At 38.8% G+C, this 19749-nt stretch overlaps 1 protein-coding gene across 22 annotated transcripts in view; it reads right to left on the reverse strand.

The window, feature by feature from the left end:
* FAM13C (family with sequence similarity 13 member C) overlaps positions 1-19749 on the reverse strand; it is a 133753-nt gene that overhangs the window by 103669 nt on the left and 10335 nt on the right. For 18 of the 22 annotated variants that reach the window (XM_083845251.1, XM_083845243.1, XM_083845250.1 and 15 more), the window contains 4 exons: positions 16437-16608; positions 16024-16233; positions 14026-14209; positions 8263-8398 (listed from right to left, as the gene is read on the reverse strand). In XM_083845251.1, the coding sequence (XP_083701377.1) occupies positions 8263-8398; positions 14026-14209; positions 16024-16233; positions 16437-16608 (702 nt within the window). Of the gene's footprint in view, positions 1-8262; positions 8399-14025; positions 14210-16023; positions 16234-16436; positions 16609-17435; positions 17950-19067; positions 19533-19749 lie in introns of those variants that run through there. The other 4 variants (XM_083845253.1, XM_083845236.1, XM_083845238.1 and 1 more) reach the window with 4 other exon arrangements.

Raw genomic sequence — 19749 nt, forward strand, 5'->3', positions numbered from 1 at the left:
GAACGTTACATAATGTAGAATCTGTTAAGTGGGAAGAAGTTGTACTAAAGAGAACCGTCACTCCCCTCAGTATTCTTAAGAGCTGACCTGTCCTTTAACTGAAGTTACCATATAGCACTTTGAAGAGTTTCTTTTCCTTTTGCAGTGTCTGTGGCAGTGCCAAGCTTCTCAAGAGAGACAGCCTAATAACAATATAAAAAAAAAAAGTCTTCCTCTGCAAATAAAGGTTTTGATATTTTCTTCTTTGATTTTGACCCAATCTGAACTTCTCTCTTTCTTTAAAGTAAGTAGCCTTCACTGAAGGAAAACACAGCATCTAAATTTAGAAGTATGTATCTCAGGTATCAGCAAAGGGCTTCAAAACAGAACTTGGAGCAAAACTTTTCAAAGCTGTTGGTTTTTCGTGTTTGTTTTTTTTTTTTTTTTTTTTTTTTAAATCATGGCTTAGGAGATCCCTAAGCACACTGCAGAAACAGTATATCTCTGAGTTTTTAGGAAAACAGGAAGGAGGTGAATTCGGTTTTATGATTTAAACTTTAGAAACAGACTTCATAAAGAATGACAATCACATGAACCTGCATTTACTGTATATATTAGAAACAGAGATGTTTGTAAGAATTGACGTTTACATGGATCTGAATTTAGGTTTCACCTGCTTATGCTCTTTCTGGTTAGAAAGCATAGTGACTTTGCTACCATTAAGAACACAGGGTATAAGGAACACTACAGAAGAAGTCAACACACTGCTGCTGCTGCTAGTAACTTACACTCCAGGCAGATCCAGAAGGAAATTTTCTTTTAGCTGACAAATCTGCCTGCAATTCCAAAGTTTCTAGAAGCATCTTTATTCTACAACTTGCAGGAAGACTTTTTTTTTTTTTTTTGTAACATCCAAATTACTAAGGGCAACTGAGAAGAAAGGCGTGCAGAGCTCACTGATTATCTAGAACACACCAGGTTGGTGTTCTGTCAGCAGCAGTTTTCACAAGTCGCTTTAAGCTTCTTATATGAACTGTGCTTAGTGTTAATTAAGTAGATACAGCTTGTCTGAACTGCCCTATAGCGCATTTAATATTTATCTATTTATCAGTTTCATCTCCCTTTTCCTCCACCTCAACCAGCATTTTGTTTAAGCATGGAAAGAGTTATGGAACATAAATGGTTAGTAAAATAGCTAGGAAATTGCTTAGAAGAAACTTTAAGGACATGAAGGGAAGAGTTGGAAGAAAACATAAAGCGGCACATCAGATATTTAGTCAAGGAAATATTCTGTTCACACATCATTCCTTGCAATTAAGTGGTAGATTGCTTGCTATACTTTCCTAGTGAAAATATGAAAAAGACAAATATATTTTTAGAAGTACTGTATGGTTTTGAGTTACAGTGTGCTGCATATAACCAAATTCAGCTCACTGTTTATTATTGCTGCATTGCACCCTTGTATTGACTGGTAAAAAAGATTAGGATGCTCAAAGGATGCTCCAACTCATCATGAGCTGGATTCAGTAATCCTTGTAGGTCCTTTCCAACTTGGGATATTCTATGAAAGCTATCCGCGTATTTTCAAACTCTGAGAATTAAAAAGCTAACAACTGAAATAACATCAACGAGAGAGTTCTAAATCATAGTTTCTTTCCTTGATCTACAGCACTACTTTAAGAAAATCCTAAAACCATCATGTAAATGCTCTGGTTTCTTTTTCTTCATTTTTTTTTTTAATAGCAATATATTTTTTAATTCCAACATAGTTCCATTTTGTTTACTGCTTTGGGTGAGGGAAAAATATAAATAGCACATAAAAATCCTAAAGCTAGAGCTTAGGATCTACAAAGACCTCCCTAAGACATCTGCTCTCCTCTGCTTACACCCATATCCTTATCTTGTGAAGCTTTACCTCTCCACAAGTCTGCAAGGTTTAGATGGGGATCAGCCTTTTTCCCTGACCTAGCACCTGGGTGCCTCTCCTTCCTAAGCCAGGCAGAGATCCCAGCACCCTCTGCTTAGGAAACCTTGTATCTTGCAGCCACTCCATCAGTGAGATGCAGGGGAGGTGGCTTTTAACTTGTTGATTTGGCAAACAACACCTCCCCCCCAACCCCAGCTCTCGGTGTGTGGATGCTGGCAGAGGAATCTCCCACCTTAGGTCCTATGCTGCTTTTGTGCACAGCCCAGTGACACCAACAACTCCCAGGCGAAGCTCCGGTCGCATACTGGAAGCAATGCTGCATCATACGGCAGCAGCCCCTCATTTCCTTGTCTACCTAACAGCTTACGGAAACATTTAGTCCTGATCAGCATCCTTTAACACAATCATCCCCAGGAACGGTTGGGTCACTTGGCAGAACAGCTGAAGGCCAACAGTATTATTTCCTTATTGGCACAAATCCATGCATGCTCATCTGTGGTGCTCTGGGAACAGGACTACATCTAATTCGAGAGTATGGTCAGTGAAAATTCAAAGGTCAGGATTAAGGTTGTTGACAGAACCTCAGCTTCAAGCATCTAAATTACCAGCAGTGTAAGCCAACCCATGTGCACAAAGCCAAACTGCCGTAATGTTTGTTTAAATTAAAAATGGCCTTTGAAATAAGTAGGAACACATCTGGAAAAAAACATATGAGGAGGTGTTGTGTTTATTTATTCTTACTATAACTTTCTGAAGTATCAAGTCGATTTTTCCGTAATATTCTTAAAGGCATTTTCTGCTTTCTCCTCCCTTTTTCTTCCCCACACATCTCTCTATTTAAGAAAATTAAGATGTGTCAGTAAATCAGGACAATTCAAACTAAACTTTTCTAACCCTGACCCCCAGGAAACAGGAGTAACATGCATCTTTGCCATACATTTCATCATGTTTTTCATGGTTTTGGCTCAACTGCATTTGTGTTTTTATTACAGGTGTATTTCATCCTTTTCCTTTCTCACAGCAAAATAAAAAGGTAGCCAGTATTTAGTTTGATAGCTCTGGAAACTATTTAACAGCAATGCTGACTCATGAACACACATTTCCTTTTTTTACTTGAAGCAAAGAAATTAAATACCACAGAGACTGCTCTATAGCAAAAAAAACAAATAAGCTGGGAGAGAATGAAACTGCATTAGGCTATAATGTGCTAATATGCTTTCAAGATTCAGCCAAGCCTTTCTTCACGCAACTGCAATAAGTGTTGGCATATTCTTCTGGCAAGCAAAGTTAAATACTTTGGCATGTTTGCATCTCTGCTAGGTAGGTAAAATAAACTCATTAAAGAGGAAAAAAGTGGTCTAAGAACTGGGGGCAGGTGGAGCAGGGCCTGTATTCAGAACACGTCTGTTAAATTCACTGTTACACAGCCCTGCATTGGAGAGAGCCCAAGTCTCTCTAAAGACTACAGTTGAATAAAAAAAATGGGATTTTCTTTTAACAGTGGACTTTTTCAGGTTTTTGCTTTATTTTGCATTTCTTGTCTGCTTTTCTGGTAACATTTCCCATTCCCATCCCTAAACTTAAACCCTCACTGGCTTTACAAAGTCAGGGGCTATAAGAATAGAAAAAAAAAGCCTGAAACGTTTTGATGTTTAGATATCACAGAACTTTCAGTAAAAATACTTTTAATTTCCCAAGGGATGAGTTTCCTATCAAAGACTTCACTTCTGCTGTTTTTTCCAAATGCCCTCATCAGCAGCATATCTGGAACAAATTGTGTTGCTTATGTACACCAAAGAAAAGGAATACAAAAAGTGATAACAGATTTTATTGGTAGTCTTGCTGAGTTAAGGAAGGTGACATGAACATAAACCAAAAAATGATTGTATTTCACAGTGGTTTGGAGGTGAATTCATACCCTTCCTTCATGCCTCTCTGATATCGGCAATTATCTGAGGAAGGAACAGGCTGACGTGCTGATATGTTACAAAAATAGAAATACAATACCTAGTTTTAAGATACTCAGAACATATGAAAGAATTATGTTCAAAGCAAATACAGCTAAGTAGTGAAGGAGAACAATGCTGACACCAAGTGGAAGAAAACGCTGCTGCAAACTTGAGATGCCTGAAAATCTCAGAGCCGCAAGTCTTCAGTTAAGGTAATGTGGTGAATTTTAAAACATCGGAGGAAGACCACATGCATCCTCTGAAAGTGGAAATGTGTGTTATCCTAATGTATATGCTATCTGATTAATATAATCCTCTTCCTTCTAGTGTAGCTGACACCTTAGTAAGCAAACAACCAGCTGCCACTCTGAACACATCAGGTAGGAAATGCACTAAGACTCCTTAATCTGTAATCAACATAAATTCTGTGAGTCTGACTATGGTAGGGGTTTTTGAGATGCTCTGTTCACAACAAAACTTAAAGCAGGCCTTCACAGACTAAGAGGTAACAAAGGTGAGTCTCTACTACTGCTTAGTTTGTTTCTGCACAGCGGAGCACCTTCAAAATGTTTTTCCGACATTCTCTCCTGGTGCAGCTCTCAACAGCCAAAAGAGAAGTGAAAAATAAAGAAACAACGTAGATAATGTGGGGAGGAGGGAGGTGACCAGCAAAAATCAATTAAGTCACAGAAAGGGTTACAAGTGTGACAGCAAGTCCCACAGCACACACACAGCAGGTCAGGAGAAAGCCTCAGAAATGCTGGAGCAAACATTAAATAAATGAATGACGTTACCTCCACACCCTGCAGTTTGCTAAAACTGGAGACCAGGCACACTTGTTGTTTCTGAGTTTCAGATCTCCGCTATAAGGCAGGTCTGCTGCAGATCACAGGCAGTGCTCAGAAATAGCACCTCATTCTCTCCATGCCCTATTCCCTTCACCTATAGACAGAAAGGCTCTGGTGCTGAAGACCTGGAATGAGTAATGAATACTCCAGCCACATCCACTTTGGCTGTTTTAAGTCACAATTGTTTAGTACAGTGCTCTTTATCAAACCCTTATGCCTGTAGTCAGTAATATATGCTTCCCAGTTTATCCAGAAGAAAAAAAAATACATTCTTACAATCTATGGCCCACAATTTTTGTGGAAATCCAGGTCCTGCTTTGATCCCCAAGGTATGGCATTTTTTATCCACTCTTCTGGTTTGGGCAGTTCACAAATACAAAATTAGAACTTAATGTTTAACAAGTCCATGCTTCTGCTAAATTTACAAAGGTAGGGAAACACTTTTTCTGTGGGATGGGAAGCAATATGAAGAAATCTCTCTATAATGTAACAGCAATCCCTACAGAAGTATTGACAAAACTCCTGGAAGTTCAGGTGGCACACACAGGACTCACTATGTTCACACCTAAGTGCAACTGGAAGTTACCTTTGCTAAGCAAAGAACTTAAGTGAAAGAAAAAAAAAAAAAATCGAGATCTGTACCAATTTAAAGTAAAGGAAAAGTGCTAAGAGCCACAAATACGAATTGGAAATATGTTCCCCTATCCAAGAAGGATTTCATCAATAAGACACTTTAGTCTAACCTGGAAATTTGAGTTTACTGTATCATAAGATCATGTTTGTTCTGTTTTTGAAAGGTTTAAACTAATTTCAAAAGCATTGTTATGGGATTATCAAAGGAAAATATCAGTTGAGTTATTAGCTGTCCTTGAAATTGAGAGCAGTTTATCAGGGAGACCACAATTTTTTATGGCAACTTCAGATGAAAGTGAGGCACCAATTCATTTTTTATTTTTTAAGAAAAGGGTTAATGCTGAAACATCCCCTCCCTCTTTGAAAAAAAAAAAAAAGCTATAAGTCTGATACTGACAAAACTCCCTAGACCACAAAACCCTTCTCCAAAAAAAACCATTCAAATAGCCTCCATAAAATATTATTTAGCTTTTAATATTTTAATATTTAATTTTCAGTGATCCCAACCAACTCCTAACCACATTGCATAGTTTGAGAAATCCACTCTGATGTGTCTGCAGTCTTTCTGCAGGTCTAGGAGAGTGCCCTGCTCCCCTTCCCCAGCCACCTGAATCTCTGCAATCCCTTTACAAGGGGGTTCCATTAAGGCCTTACATTGTCATTACAGCAACGGTCAGGAAAAAGGACAAACTAAAGCCATATAGTAGCTTGCACACATCTTTTAAACAACTATCTTTAGATGGAATAGGTGGGTGTGAACAGTCTCCTAGCCAGCCTGGGATACTAGTTCTGATCTATTAGACAGGCAGCTTTCTAAAATCTGCAAATTCTTCTCCCAAGCAGCCAGCCTGAATCAGCCTACAGGGATAGAGTAGGTGGGATGACTCCAGGCACTTCTAGGTATCCTAAGAGCTACGATCAGGAACAATCAGTCTTGTTCATCTCAGGCTACAAACTACACAGCTGCCTATTAAGCTTATGTCAGCTGTATAGCATGCTTGACAGATCAGTATGGCTTTTATTTGTTCAAGCTCAATTAATTATAGTGGCATATAAAATTGAAGTGAAAAAATCTACACTGAAAAAAAGCACCGCAACAACAATGAAAAAAATCTCCTGAATTAAGTAGTCCAAATGCAAGTATCAGCGTTACTGCTTCAAGTTATTTCATGAGAAACAGCCAATAAAAGCAAGTTCCATTTCCAGGAAGCAACAAGGGATCTGAGCCAGGCTTGCCATTTCACTTTCTGCTTGCTTTGCTGGAACTAGTTCATGCACGTTGAATATGTTTAGTTTGTAAACCTAACTTTGATGTTTCTCATTTAGTGGACTTTCAGCAATTGTTACATTATGAAAGATGAAGAGTACCTATCCAATGTGCTGGATTTCCTGCCAGAAATTACAAAAACAAGATCAACCACAGAATACCGAATTCCCTTCTCACCATAGATGGGATTTCTTTCATAAGCTTACCTCAGAGTAGGAGAGTGCCTCATGGCTATGCCTTGTCTGGGGTTTTATTAAAGAATTTGAAAGGATTTTTCCAGCAGAATTCTTTCCCATATCACCACAATCTCAAACAGACTGTGACATTTTTTCAGAATTACAGGGAATGAAGTTGCTTTTAAAACAAAAGTGTTGCAATAGAAAGCCAGAAGGCCTGACTTTGGGCTTTTCTAATACCTTTCCAATCTCCTTTAGTTGCTGATGCTTCTTAATCTGCCTAGCTTTGTGAAGAGAAACATTATATAATTGGATTCCTAATATTTTGGTCTTGCATACTCATTTGCAGGAATCCCCAAAGATGGTAGTGGCATAAGACATCAGAGTGTGAGGAAAGGTAGAGGTGTGGGCTCCAACACGGTCTCTGTGTGAAATGACCCCAGTTTTAGATTTGGGACCATGTCCTGTATCACAGAATGAATATTTCATAAACATCCTTACATCAGTGCCTTCTGTTCTCTGTACCTACAACTGAACAGGATTATTTTTTTTTTTTAAGATAAACTTCTTAAAGAGAGGTTCCAAGGAGCACAACAGTCCCAGTATTCTGCTTTGGGATATATAATATGCTCTAAATACAGTATTTGACTTTATAAATTTCCCGATTTTTCTTAACAGAGATACATGAAGAAAGAAGCCAGGAAAGTAAGGAGTCACAAACATGAGCAGCATGAGCTATAATTACATGCGATGCAAATCTTTTTTATAATCCTTCACCTGATCTGGCACACTTCCATCAATCTGAACTGCAAGGATGTGTAGTAACTTCATGGTAAAGTATTAGACTGCAGATCTTATTACTACATTCCCCTCAAGTCCTTTTCTAAAAATCAATTTCAAGTTAAGCAGTTAAGCAGCAATGATACATCACACCCTGAAAACAAGACTTACATTGACCCTCTCCCTAAAGCAGCAGTAGTCTATCATGCTTCTTCCACTAGGAGATTTTTTGACAAATAAGGCAAACAAGGAAAAGTACTAACATTGTTTTAGAAAAGAACATACCCAAGGAAAAGCTGAAACATACTCAGCATTTTCTGAAAAGATGAGAGGGGTTTCACTCTTCTGGTTTTGCTCTTCTGCATCATCTACATATAGTAGAGCAGTAAGAAGTGTTTCACTTGAGGAAACATTCAGTGGCTTTGATCTAACAAAGTTCTACATTAAAATATCTAAAGTGGAAAAAGTATTTTTTTCTTGACCTTTTACTTTTACATTCACCTTTTTTTTTTTTTCCATAATCAGAAATTTAAAGACTTATGTTTCCGCTCTAGCTTGGGCATACAATGAATACTTAGGCTGCTGGCAACGAGGTATAGTCAGTACTCACACTATGTATAAGCAAATGTATTTCCATTTGTAGGTTACAACCTAATGAAGCACTTTTGATTCCTTGCTGAATCAATTAATGTAACTTTCTTACCTGAAGGCCACCTACTTGACTCGGTGAGAAACCAGGGTTTGGACCAACAAAAAGCATCTCATAGTGTTGAAGCAAATACAGCAGGAGACCATTGTAAAGCCTTTGTTCTTCACAAGCCAAGGGACTGACAGGGATCCTAAGGGAAGAACAAATGGATTAAGTTTTGGAGCTCTCATACCAGGGGCTAGTGATGCAGGGAACCCCCTTGTACCCGAGATAATTCACCAGTGCAGCCAGCCAGGCAACTGGATAAAACAGTGTTCCAGGCTCATTTCCCATCAGCAATTGTTGGAACAAAAATCATCTCCACTTGGTGGGGGTCACAACATTGGGAACCCCACAGTGACAGAACCCGCGTTTGCTACACTGGTTCACATCCCACTGAATCTTTGAAGCAGTGCAACAAAATAGCTAGAACCTGGCAGTCTGCCATGAAGTTCACAAAGGCAAGGATGAAGACAAAAAAAAAAAAAAAGCCCCAGAAGCCTGCCAGCCTGCCACCACTCAGTGGCACAGGGGCTGGAAGAGTTGTTTTGCTGTTCCAGCTTAGCTTCTGAAGGTGAACTTTGAACACCGGAACAATATCTTATTACCAGAACTGCCTTGAAATAAACATAGATAAGAAACTGTTACAGCGTAATAATTTGTAATTTCACAGACTTCAGTCACATGCAGTGGAACTTCCCATGCTTCCCTTAGCAGATTTTATTTTCCTTTTTTAATAAGTAGTAGCTTCACTTGTACTATCCGTACAAGTAGACTAAATCAGAATCATTTAATCAAAATAAAGAGATTCATCTCATTCTGTGAAGGGACTGTGTATTCCCCCTGTGAACCATCTGGAGGCTTGGAGGATATTTGCATATGAATTTTGTAACCTAATCCAGCTTCCCCAGAAATGCTGCATCAACTCAGGTCCACCCAACATAATATCAATAATTAAACAATTAATGAACTCTGGAGACTAAGGAGGAGACATACACACACACCAGTCTTCTGTTTGCTAAATTAGTACATCCATTATTTATTTGCAATTTTAAAGTACAAATATATGCACTGGGCCCAGTTCAAGTGCTTTCATTCACATTCTCATTTTGTAAATCTACATTTGTTTCTGTGAGAACTCGAGTTTGGGCTCCTTTTAAAAAAGAATGGTTTAAGAAGAGTTATAGGCAGGTATGACCTAGATTTACAGGATAAACTGCTGTGTCATCAGTTCTTTTTCAGGATTGAGTAACAATTCTCCTTCTTGGATTCCTCCTCTTCTCAGGACAGATTCAATTTCTCAAAAATAAATAAATAAATAAATAAATAAAATCAAGCATGGCTTTTAAACCTGGTTAGCTGAGCAACAGCCTTTCCGGCACAGAGTAAGCCCAAGAAATTACTCAGGGTTTACCCAAACGTTAACACTCTCAACTCATAAGCCATACAAGCAATCTTTTCAGTTTTGTTTTTTTTTTTTTTTTAATCTTCTTTAACTTAAACATTTGTTCTCTAATTAATCCCTACCAACTGTTAACTCCCTGCTAGCAAGGTGCACTCCACAAGTTGTTCCTGAAGATAAACAGCTCTCTCTGTATTTACTGGGGCCCACTTTCCCTTAGTAGCAGCCTATGTTTTGGCTGCTCAGTTCTCAAGTCAGCTTAACACAAACCAAAGCTGTACTCTAGGATGTGACCCTACAGCTGACTCCAAATATCAATATCTGCTCATCTGCAAACACTCATGGGTAGCAACATATGGGTATTCCAAATATAGAAAGTACATTTTTAGTTTCCTCTGAAGCCACCTTCCTCGCTGAGTTTCAATTAATTCTGTAAAACAAACATTTCCTGCGCCTCTTCAGATACTTCTGCTTCTAGCAGAAATCCTGTAATCAGGCTGACAATAGGGTAGCCGTGTTCACAGAATGCTGAATCCAGGAATACATTCCTAGGAAGAGCATAGCTACTGAAGTATATTCTGCATTACACCATAAAAACTCTAATCAATTGTAGTACAAATCAAACACGGGAGAACACTAACAAATAAGAAACAACTGAATCTTGACCATCAGGAATCAACTATGGTTTCCTTGAGAGAGCCTAAATCTTTCAAAGTTGCTTTGCCACAAAGGGCAAGCTAGAAAAGCCATACAGTGCTTTGCCTTGGTTGTGTTCAGGAGATCTGCAAAAGTTCCTTGCTGGCAGAGGCTTGTGTATTAGACTTTCTGTAAATTTACAGGAAGACTGAGTCAAAGTGAGTAGATGCAAACAGCTAGCTGGCTAGCATCCTTATGCACACGCTCAAGAATTGCTTACTGAGATTAACAGCAGAAATCTCTTTACCAAGAGAAGGTGTAAATAAAATTGTACCTGTAGAAACCTAAGCAACATTGGTCAAATCTCTGATAAAAGAAAAGCAACACTTTCTCCTCAGCACTTACAGGACATGATACGGCTCACAAGAAGGAGGAGGAATGGCAACAGAAATAAATAATTCAGAGGATGAGCAGAAAGAAATCACCAGTAGAAGGTGACAGAAGAGTAGATCTTAGCACAGGAAGTCTAGGGAGCAGCCAGCCTGACACTTCACCTATGAGCTATGTTTGTGGCTCCCTCACCTACAAGGAAGTTAGGACGTGAAAGTTGCATAATGCAGATGCTAAGACTGAAGTTTCAGAAGATAAGAAACAGATGCCAGGTTCCAAATCTAAGAGCAAAGCAATCTGAAAGATGCTGGTGGAGCAAGCTCATAGTGGTGAAGACAGTCTCACAGGTGAAAAACAGCATGAGGGAGAAAGGTCAGTAGAAGAAACCAGAAGGAGGTGGTTTGCAAAGCAGAGCGAGGTAAAAATAAAGTGTTTTACTAAGTTACACTTTTTCTGAAACATACCATCTTTTCTTCATCACGCTTTGGGTCCCATCACCCTGAATAGGGACAGGAAGCATATATACTACTACCATTATAACGGAATAATTCCTGTATGAAGGTGATTTCAGTCAAATATTCAAAATAAGCAGCAGTAAGTTAAGGGGGTTGTAACATTAAAAATAGAGAATGGACATCTTATTTAAAATTCAGTTTTCAGACAGTGATACTATATTCTTAGGATTTAAAATTCAGGGCAATAGGAGGTTTTCTGTGATCCTGTAACTAGGCTTCCAACGTAATACCTGTGCTAAGGCTTCTATTTGCAATTAGTGTATTTACTAACTGTGAAGCACAGGCAGTTTAGGTTAGTATCAGGTCCAATCAGCAGCAAGTTTTATATTCTAATTTTGTGTCCCCAAGGTCCATGTGTTCCATATTCCAACTACTTTATATTCAAGCTCAGTCACTTCAGTGAAACTGTGAACATGACAGGTCTCCACAAATAAAGTGTCAACAGATTGAGACAGGTGATAGTCACAGAGAGAATTTACACTTGAATATAAATAGATCAAAATTTAAAGTAGAAGGGTTTATAAACAACCCAAAGCAAAGGCAGGAAGAAGTAACTGCACAAAAAAAGGCAAGTACCAGAACGCATGCAGAACAGTTAACACCTGCAGTGAGTTAGCACCATAACTATAGTTAATAGTACATCCAAGAAGTAATAGGTTACTTCCAACAATGGCACAGGGTATGCATTTCTGCAGATTAGAACCAGAATTGTCCTCAACATTAGACTGCCTTTAATTTTTCCTCTTATAAAGGAAAATACAACTGGTTTGTTCTAAGTCTTGGAGGCCTTGGGTCATTCAGAAGCAAGGGGTACAGCAATCTCACTGAGTGAAAATATCAGTTGCAAGGTTCTCCTCTCCACCCATTTATTAGAAAGGTGATTATTCATAATTCCAGAAAATCACTCTCCAAGGACAGCACTACTTACACACTTTACAAAAAAATGAGCTCCAGACTTTGTTTTTTCTTTCTCCCAGAGATGGTGAGATCAGAATGACTACATAAAACTGGTGTTAATGTTCATAGGGTAGTTATAACTTCTATTTACGGTAGCTGTGTGGTCTTGACAAGTAACTGGCAGAGATTGTTTCCAAAGTTTCTCAGACAGGTCACTTGACACAAATATTTAGTTTAGCACTAAGTGTAGTCTTAAAAACAAAAACAAAACAAAACAAAAAAACAGAGGTGCATGTTCAGAAGTAGCTGGATGATCTCCCAAAACAGGCTAGGGTACTTAAAAACCGAAACAGTTCATCCATCAAAAGGGGAGTTCACTTGAATTTTCTGTGCAGATTCAGATATCAGTGGGCATACATTCAGAGAATTTGATATCAGAAGTAATAAAGTATACTTGCGTGTGTGCATGCACCCAAGCTTGATGTGATGGTGAAGGGGTCTAATGTCAGGAGAGTGACAGTCAGTGCAGTCCTTGAGATAGCATAGGTCTAAAGGCTGGATTTTTGGTGAAGGCTTTTTAACATTAGCCTTTTACCTATTTATAAGCATTGTCATGCAACTATTTCAGACATTGGGAGTAAACCTCATCTGTCTGCACTCGTTTATTGATTTCAGCATGCAGATGTTAAGGGTTTTTATTGTGTAACTGCTTTGTTCTACAATTGAATATCCTCCGTAGTGAAACCTACTCTCACAGGAGTGAACAGTATAAGTCCTGTTACACAGCACACTGTTAGGTTCACCTCTCCAGCTGTACTTTTGCTAAAAAGTAAGGTTCCTTTTATTTGTATCACCTGCAAAGGCTATAAGCTGGTACATCTGGTGATAAGCCTACAGAGCAGTTAAGCAGACACAAACAGAGCCCTCTGAAAACAGCAGCAAGGTTTATGAGCACAGTTTCCCCAAAACAAAGCCTGTCAGTGATTTCTAATATAAATGGTACCAATTTTGCTGAATTTATCCTTTTAAAAACTTCCTCCACTTGAAACACACACACAAAAAAAGTGGGAAACAACAAGGCATTTCTTGCTGTATAGAAAACACTAATTGTTAATGCTTAAGTTTTACAAATTGGCGATTCACTTATAGTTTACATTCAGCTGGACTGATTCACTGAAACAAAGGTTTACAAATCTTAAGATAGGTATGAACACTATCACTTTTCTGTATCAACGTGACAAACAGGATGAAGCACTGAAACATTTCAGTTTCTCTGGAAAATCCACCATCACACCACTCTAGGCTGTTTCCTCTCTCTCACCACCTTGACTTACCCGACATGCTCTCCCACCTTTCTTTTTTAGCATCCAGATAAGTGGCCACCCTCCGTCATCCCAAACACACCTTCACCAGCTTCTGTACTTACCTCTTGCAAGCTCAGCTGGTCTCTGTTCACATTTCCATGTGCATTTTACTGGCACCAGTATATCCAAAACTTTCCACAAAGGATAGAATGAATTACTCCTCTACTTTGGTAGAAGAGACTCCCTTCTCTTCTCTGATATCAAATGCCATTACGAGGTCAAAATGAGTCTTAGCATTTCAGAATTGGTGCTCTCAGTAAGTAACCTCTACAGCCCGTACATAGCTTGGACAGGAAAACACAAGTAAGTCTCATTAAAGAGCTCTCTAGCCCTCACACCTCTTCTTTTTAGATGGTTTCTTACTTGAGGCCCTGCCTGTAAAGAGCCAACCTAACAGAGCCAAGTTGGTCAGCCTGAGCAGAAACTGTTCACATTAGCCCTTAATATTGCATATAGCATTTAACTTTCAAAATACTGTACTTATATTGGACGCACAATTATGATGGGAGGCCTTGTTTTAAAGCGTGATGAAGTAGTACTGTTTAAGATGGGTAAATAGATATGGAGTACTCACTTGAAAAGAGCAGGTCCAAACACAACAGCTAGGTTTTCCAGAGTCATGAAATTCACTGCACTGTACGTTGCTATCTTTAACAGAAAAGCAGACAGGAACTGCAGAAGGTTTTGATGGGCTTCGGGCAGGCAGCTGAGTAATTGTCTCAGATTCTTTATGCATTCTGTTGTGTGGATTTTGTGCTCTGTTAAAAAAAAAAAAGTTATTCCATAGATATTCCTAATAATAACATGATTTCATCATAGATATTATTATAGATCTGAGAAAGAGGGACAGTTTTAAAATATTTATTCTTTACTTTGCTCTAATATATGTTCTAAATGAAGAATTTCTACACTAAATTTGGAAAACTATTTTCACATATTAAGTATTTAAGTACTGTGGATTTTCCAAATACTGGGTTTTATATACTCTGGTTTTGCTATTCTTCCTGTTAGGACAAAAGTACTTGCTGCTTTTTAATGGAGTTATAGGCAGTAGTCATGTATGTGAATCCTTAAAGCTGCCTTTAAAGATGTTAAAAGATTATCAGCCTTGATTCTCCCCAGAGATTTGACACACGCTGTATGATTCTCATTACAAGGAGTAAGAAATTGTATCCTTTCAGCACTGCATCATCTCCGTTTCCTGACTAACTGGTAGCTCTCAGTCTCAAAACATTTTTGCTCTTTAAGTATGCAACTGTTGTTACACAAGAGACGCTTAAAAATCTAAATTGGGAATACTTCACATTTCCTTGATTCCCATTCTTCAAAGAAGAGTCACAAGGCAAAAAAAATGACTTCACAAACAACTCTATTTGATCAGCAGTTCAGAATTAGTATGATAAACTCTCCTGGATATTAGAACTGAGGTAGCAGTACTGCTCAATAATTGGCAGTTGATGCTCAATTTTGCCATAGATCTCCAGGACAGGACACATCTGCATAGCTTCAACATTGTGAATAGCAAATCACATCCTAAAGAGCAATTCTAGCCCTAAAAAACACAGTCCATAAAGGGCAAGACTCACATTGCTCAACATATTAATGAGAAGGGGAGGGAAGGAGGGAGAAAAGAAAATAAAAATTAAAAAAAAAAAAGAGGATTTAAGCAATACTATTCAGGATGGTCAAAACAAGGTGATTGCAAAATTCTGTAGAAGGATCATTCAGCATACGCTTTTCAGATCTGATGAAAGGGACTTTGTTGTTGTTGCTTTCTTTTCTTGTAAATGTGTACATAACTCAGAATCCAGCAGATGAAGTTTGAACAAGAGCAGCCTGCAGTCTAACCCGCAAAACCTACTTATTTGTATGCAAACACCTGAATTAGTTAACACTCAAAATCACTTGGCCTAATTGTCTGAAAGCATTAGCTCAACCATCAGTAGTGGGGTTTTATTTGATTTTACACAATTAAGAACTACAGACAAGAACAGGAAACTAGTCAGCATATTGCTATAGGTACTCATTCTGGCTTTGAGATGTAAACACTTCATGCCACTCCACTCACTGCTGCCTAGAAGACAATAAGAAAACTAGTAAAAAGTGCTAAATAAGAACAGGGAACAGAAAGGCTCCTGTATAAGGGAAGGTGAAATAGAGAGGGAGGCCTCAGCTTGGAAAAGAGAGGAGTGAGGCAGCAGATAAATAAATGCATGAACAGCATTATGATGGTGATTAGATTAAAAATAAAAATGGTATCTCAGTAAGTAGTAAGGCACCAAATTTTAAAAGAAAACATACAAAGGATGATTCTCAGAGAATACAGATCAGAGGACTGGATTGCACAATGCCTTGCCACAGGATATCGTGTCCAAAAGCTTTAATGAATTAAAAAAAAAAAAAGAAAAAAAGACTACAGGCACTTTCATGGAAGACTGGTCTATTAAAAGCAATTAAACATCAGTCTAGGGTCAAGGAAACTGAAACCACTGCTTACTACAAAGGTGCTATGAACACAGTATCATTCACTGTCAGAGAAAGGACAGAAGTTTGGAAGGTGTCCATTCCGTACCTTGGAAAGTTTTTAGCAGGCCAGCACAGACATTGTCTGGAAAAACAGCCACTGGCAGTTCTTTTAGAAACAGTTTCAGAAGGCTGGCTACAGAATCAACATCTCCATGATTAATGAGGTCTACCTTTTCTCCTTGATTGTACTTTTGCTTCAATTCTTTGACTTTATTCACTGAACCACTGATTCGAAATATACCAACATGCTGCAGACCTGCCCAAGAAGGAATATGAAACAGTAAGCAACAGCTGCATTATCATACCTGCGTGAAGAGAAGTGGATCTCAAAAAGCATGAGCTCCTCTACAAAAGCACAATAATTGTAAAAATAGACCACAAAGCTGCTGAGTAGTTACAGCTGAAAAGCACTGCTTAAGCAAAAAACAACAGGCCAGAACAGACAAAACATAAACTTACCAAATACTTCTAGGTATTCCACCATCTGTGTGACGAGAAAAGGGACTCCACATTGTGTTGCATCCTGTACGAGAGCTTCCAGAGGAACACCAAATGTTCTTTCTCTGTCGATCTGTGGATCCGGTGAGACTTTATTTGTTGTGTGCCTGACTTGAACAGAAGATAATGATTTCTGGGGAATAAAAACAGAAAAGCAATAAGAAGAAGCAGATTTTCACACACACACACTTTTTTTTTGTTCAAGGATTTACATATTAGGTTCAATTATTGTCCTCATTAAGGCATCCTCATGCATATTTTACCTCCATGGCATGTTCCTAAAATCTTAATATCCTTCTGTAGAGATAAGACAGGACCTACAACGGGGTAAATCCTAACAAAACCTATACATATCTACAGTCCGCTCAAGTCCAAAATCCAGATCTCAACAGATCCCCCAACTCCAGCATCAAAAAAACCACAAGTTGTGACCACAGAGGCTGGGCTTTGCCCTCCGCACAATCCCAGCCCTTCTGTGCAGCTGCCATCCCAGGCCTGCTTGGGCCCAGTGACAGCACGCTGCTCTGTTAAAACCTCAAGACATCCAAACCATGACACATTTACTTCACATATGTGCACACTAATGTGTCTGGACCATCCACAAAGTGAGACTTTTTTTTTTTTGAAATGCAGTTATAGAAACTGCGTGTGTAAAGAGGCAGACAATGCTGTGCACAAAAACCGCGAGGCAATAGGGGTCCAGGTCAAGGCAGGTGCCCTGTTTAAGACAGGGAGGGGTTGCTAAACCCCTTCCCCAAAAAGAGCCCAAGCAGCCAGGCAAAGGGCTGACTAATGCTAGGGCACAGCTTTCTCATCCCACCTGCCCAATTCACCAAGAAAATTAAAAAAAAAAAAAAAAGCAAGATTAATGGTGCCAGAAAAGGCATTTAAGCAGCAGCCACAGCACAAACCGGGTAAAGGTTTCCCACCTCTGCTCATCAGGTTTTTCTTTTTTCTTACCCTGATAACCGATGCAAAAACGTACAGAAGAAATCATGAACAATATACACTCTGGAGCTGTTTTTTTCTGTCTCGTGAGGAGGAAGAGGCTGCCCAGGGCTGAGAGGGGAATGACACTGGCTGAGGGGCTCTGTGAGGAGAGGGCGGGGCTGCCCGTACTGCCTCTGGAAGGTTCCAGAAAGTTCTGGCGGCCACACCCGAGGGCTCAGCTGAACCCCTCAGGGGCTGGCGGCATGAGGAAGGGACAGCCTGCAGGCATTTTACCCTGTGGCTGAGGCATTTGCAAAGTTTTATCGACAGAAAGGCCTATTTATAATACAAAAGTCATGAAAGAAGACTACTCCCAGAGCAAGCAGCAGCTTATGTCTTTTTGCTTAAATTGAAAAGATTTTTAATTTGCCCTATTTGTTTCAAATGCAAATCCAAGTCTAGATTACTGCTTCCAGAACTCAATCATCTGATTTCTGGTATTGTTTGCTGTAAACACTTTAACTGTAAAAATCCAAATACAGCTTGCGTTTGACAAGCATTGCTGAGCAGTGACACAGAGGCCTTCAGCCCATCTTTATAAAGTTGGATGCTGAACTAACATGTTCGCTGCGGTTTCCACACTGAAGCACATATAACTTTTGTACGTAACTCACAAATAAAGAATGATCTAATGATGAAGCCCAGCCAGAGATCCAACAAGGAAGTTTAAAATACAGAGGAACATGAAAGGACATGAGCAATAGGTTTAGATATCATGTGAAACCCTAAAAGCAGGACCTCCTTCAAAGCTGGCCGCTGAGAAGAGCAACATGTCACAGCAGCAACCATTTTGAGCTCCACAAGACTCTTACTACTTCTTCATTCAAATCTAGGTGGCCACAAGTCACAAGCTTAAGTTAAAGCCCTGAAAGTTGTGTTATTTACTTATTATCAGTCAGGGTACATTCACAGTCGCATACAAGAGGACTCATATTTAAAGAGTCAGACATTTTACACAACACAATGAAAGCAGAAGTCCAACCATGAAATATCCAGATTTAAATGCTGGTACCAGTTCTGCATTAAGAAGATTTAAACAATATACATACTTCATTTTAAAGGCGGATTCTAATTTTTTATAGCCCCACCCCAACACATTCTAAAACTAACCTTCAATGTTTTTATTACTACATTTCCTTCTGGAAAAAGGAAAGACTTTCCTATGGATTTGTAGCTGAACTGCTATAGAACAAGCTGTATTTCAGCTCATAAAATGCACACCTTCAACAATGTCACAAGCCAGAACTTGACTTGGCTGTATTCAGCCTTGTTGCCATGGCAAAGGCACACAAACACACACGAAGACTGAAAAATTTAAACCTTATTCTGCTCTTTCAATATATAAGCAAGCTTAGAACTTGATAATAACGCTAAAGCATTAATAATTGCCTTAAAAAAAGTTAAAAAATAATATGAAAATATCTTAAAATACAAGATGCAAGAATTTTAAAATAGAGACTTTTAACACATGATATTCTACTGTAAATACCTCCTCTTAACCTCTTCAGATGCAACAGTTGAGTTGAGAAAATAAGTGCATCTTCCTCAGAAAGAATTAAAGATATGAGAGAGACTCAAGAAGTCAGATTTAAATTCACTTACACAAATTGAAAGGGAAGCACTTGCTCCCATATTAGACCGCAGGAGAATATCAGTATCTCAGCTGTGCTGCTCAGAAGATGCCATCACCTTTCTTTCCATTATAAATTCATGCATTCCAGCCAAAGCAAACCACAGCCATTGGACTGTTCCTCTGTAATTAACTTATCATAGTATAATTGCTAAGTATCATCATAATCAGCAGTTTCACTCCAGAGTCTGTCCCAGGTAGAACATAACTCCTAGCAGAGAAGGAAGGATTTTTTTTTTTTGTAGCCAACACTTGCCTCCAAAGTCATATTGCAAAAGTTCACTATGTGTTACCATCAAGAGATGTTTCCATAGCACCATAACACAATGGCACAGCTTCCTGAAAGTGCACAGATCACACATTTGATATGTAGTTTTGAGCAGCTTCTTTCAATGCAGGTTTAAAATTATTCATATTACCTGCTGTCCACTCTGCCTGCCACCAGTGGTAAGTACAATATTTTGAGGTGGCCCACAGCACACACATGGTATAAATATACAATTATATAACACCTGCACAAACATTTTGGTAAATATATGAGCAATGATCCAGCCAGATTTTGAAATCCAGAAGATGTAGATACTGTTAAGATGTAGATACTGTAATACTACGTTACAATTCTTTCAGATGTAAAGCCTCTCCTACTAAGTAAAC

This window comes from Anser anser (genome assembly GCF_964211835.1).
Source record: "Anser anser genome assembly, chromosome: 7".
Taxonomy (NCBI): Eukaryota; Metazoa; Chordata; class Aves; order Anseriformes; family Anatidae; genus Anser; species Anser anser.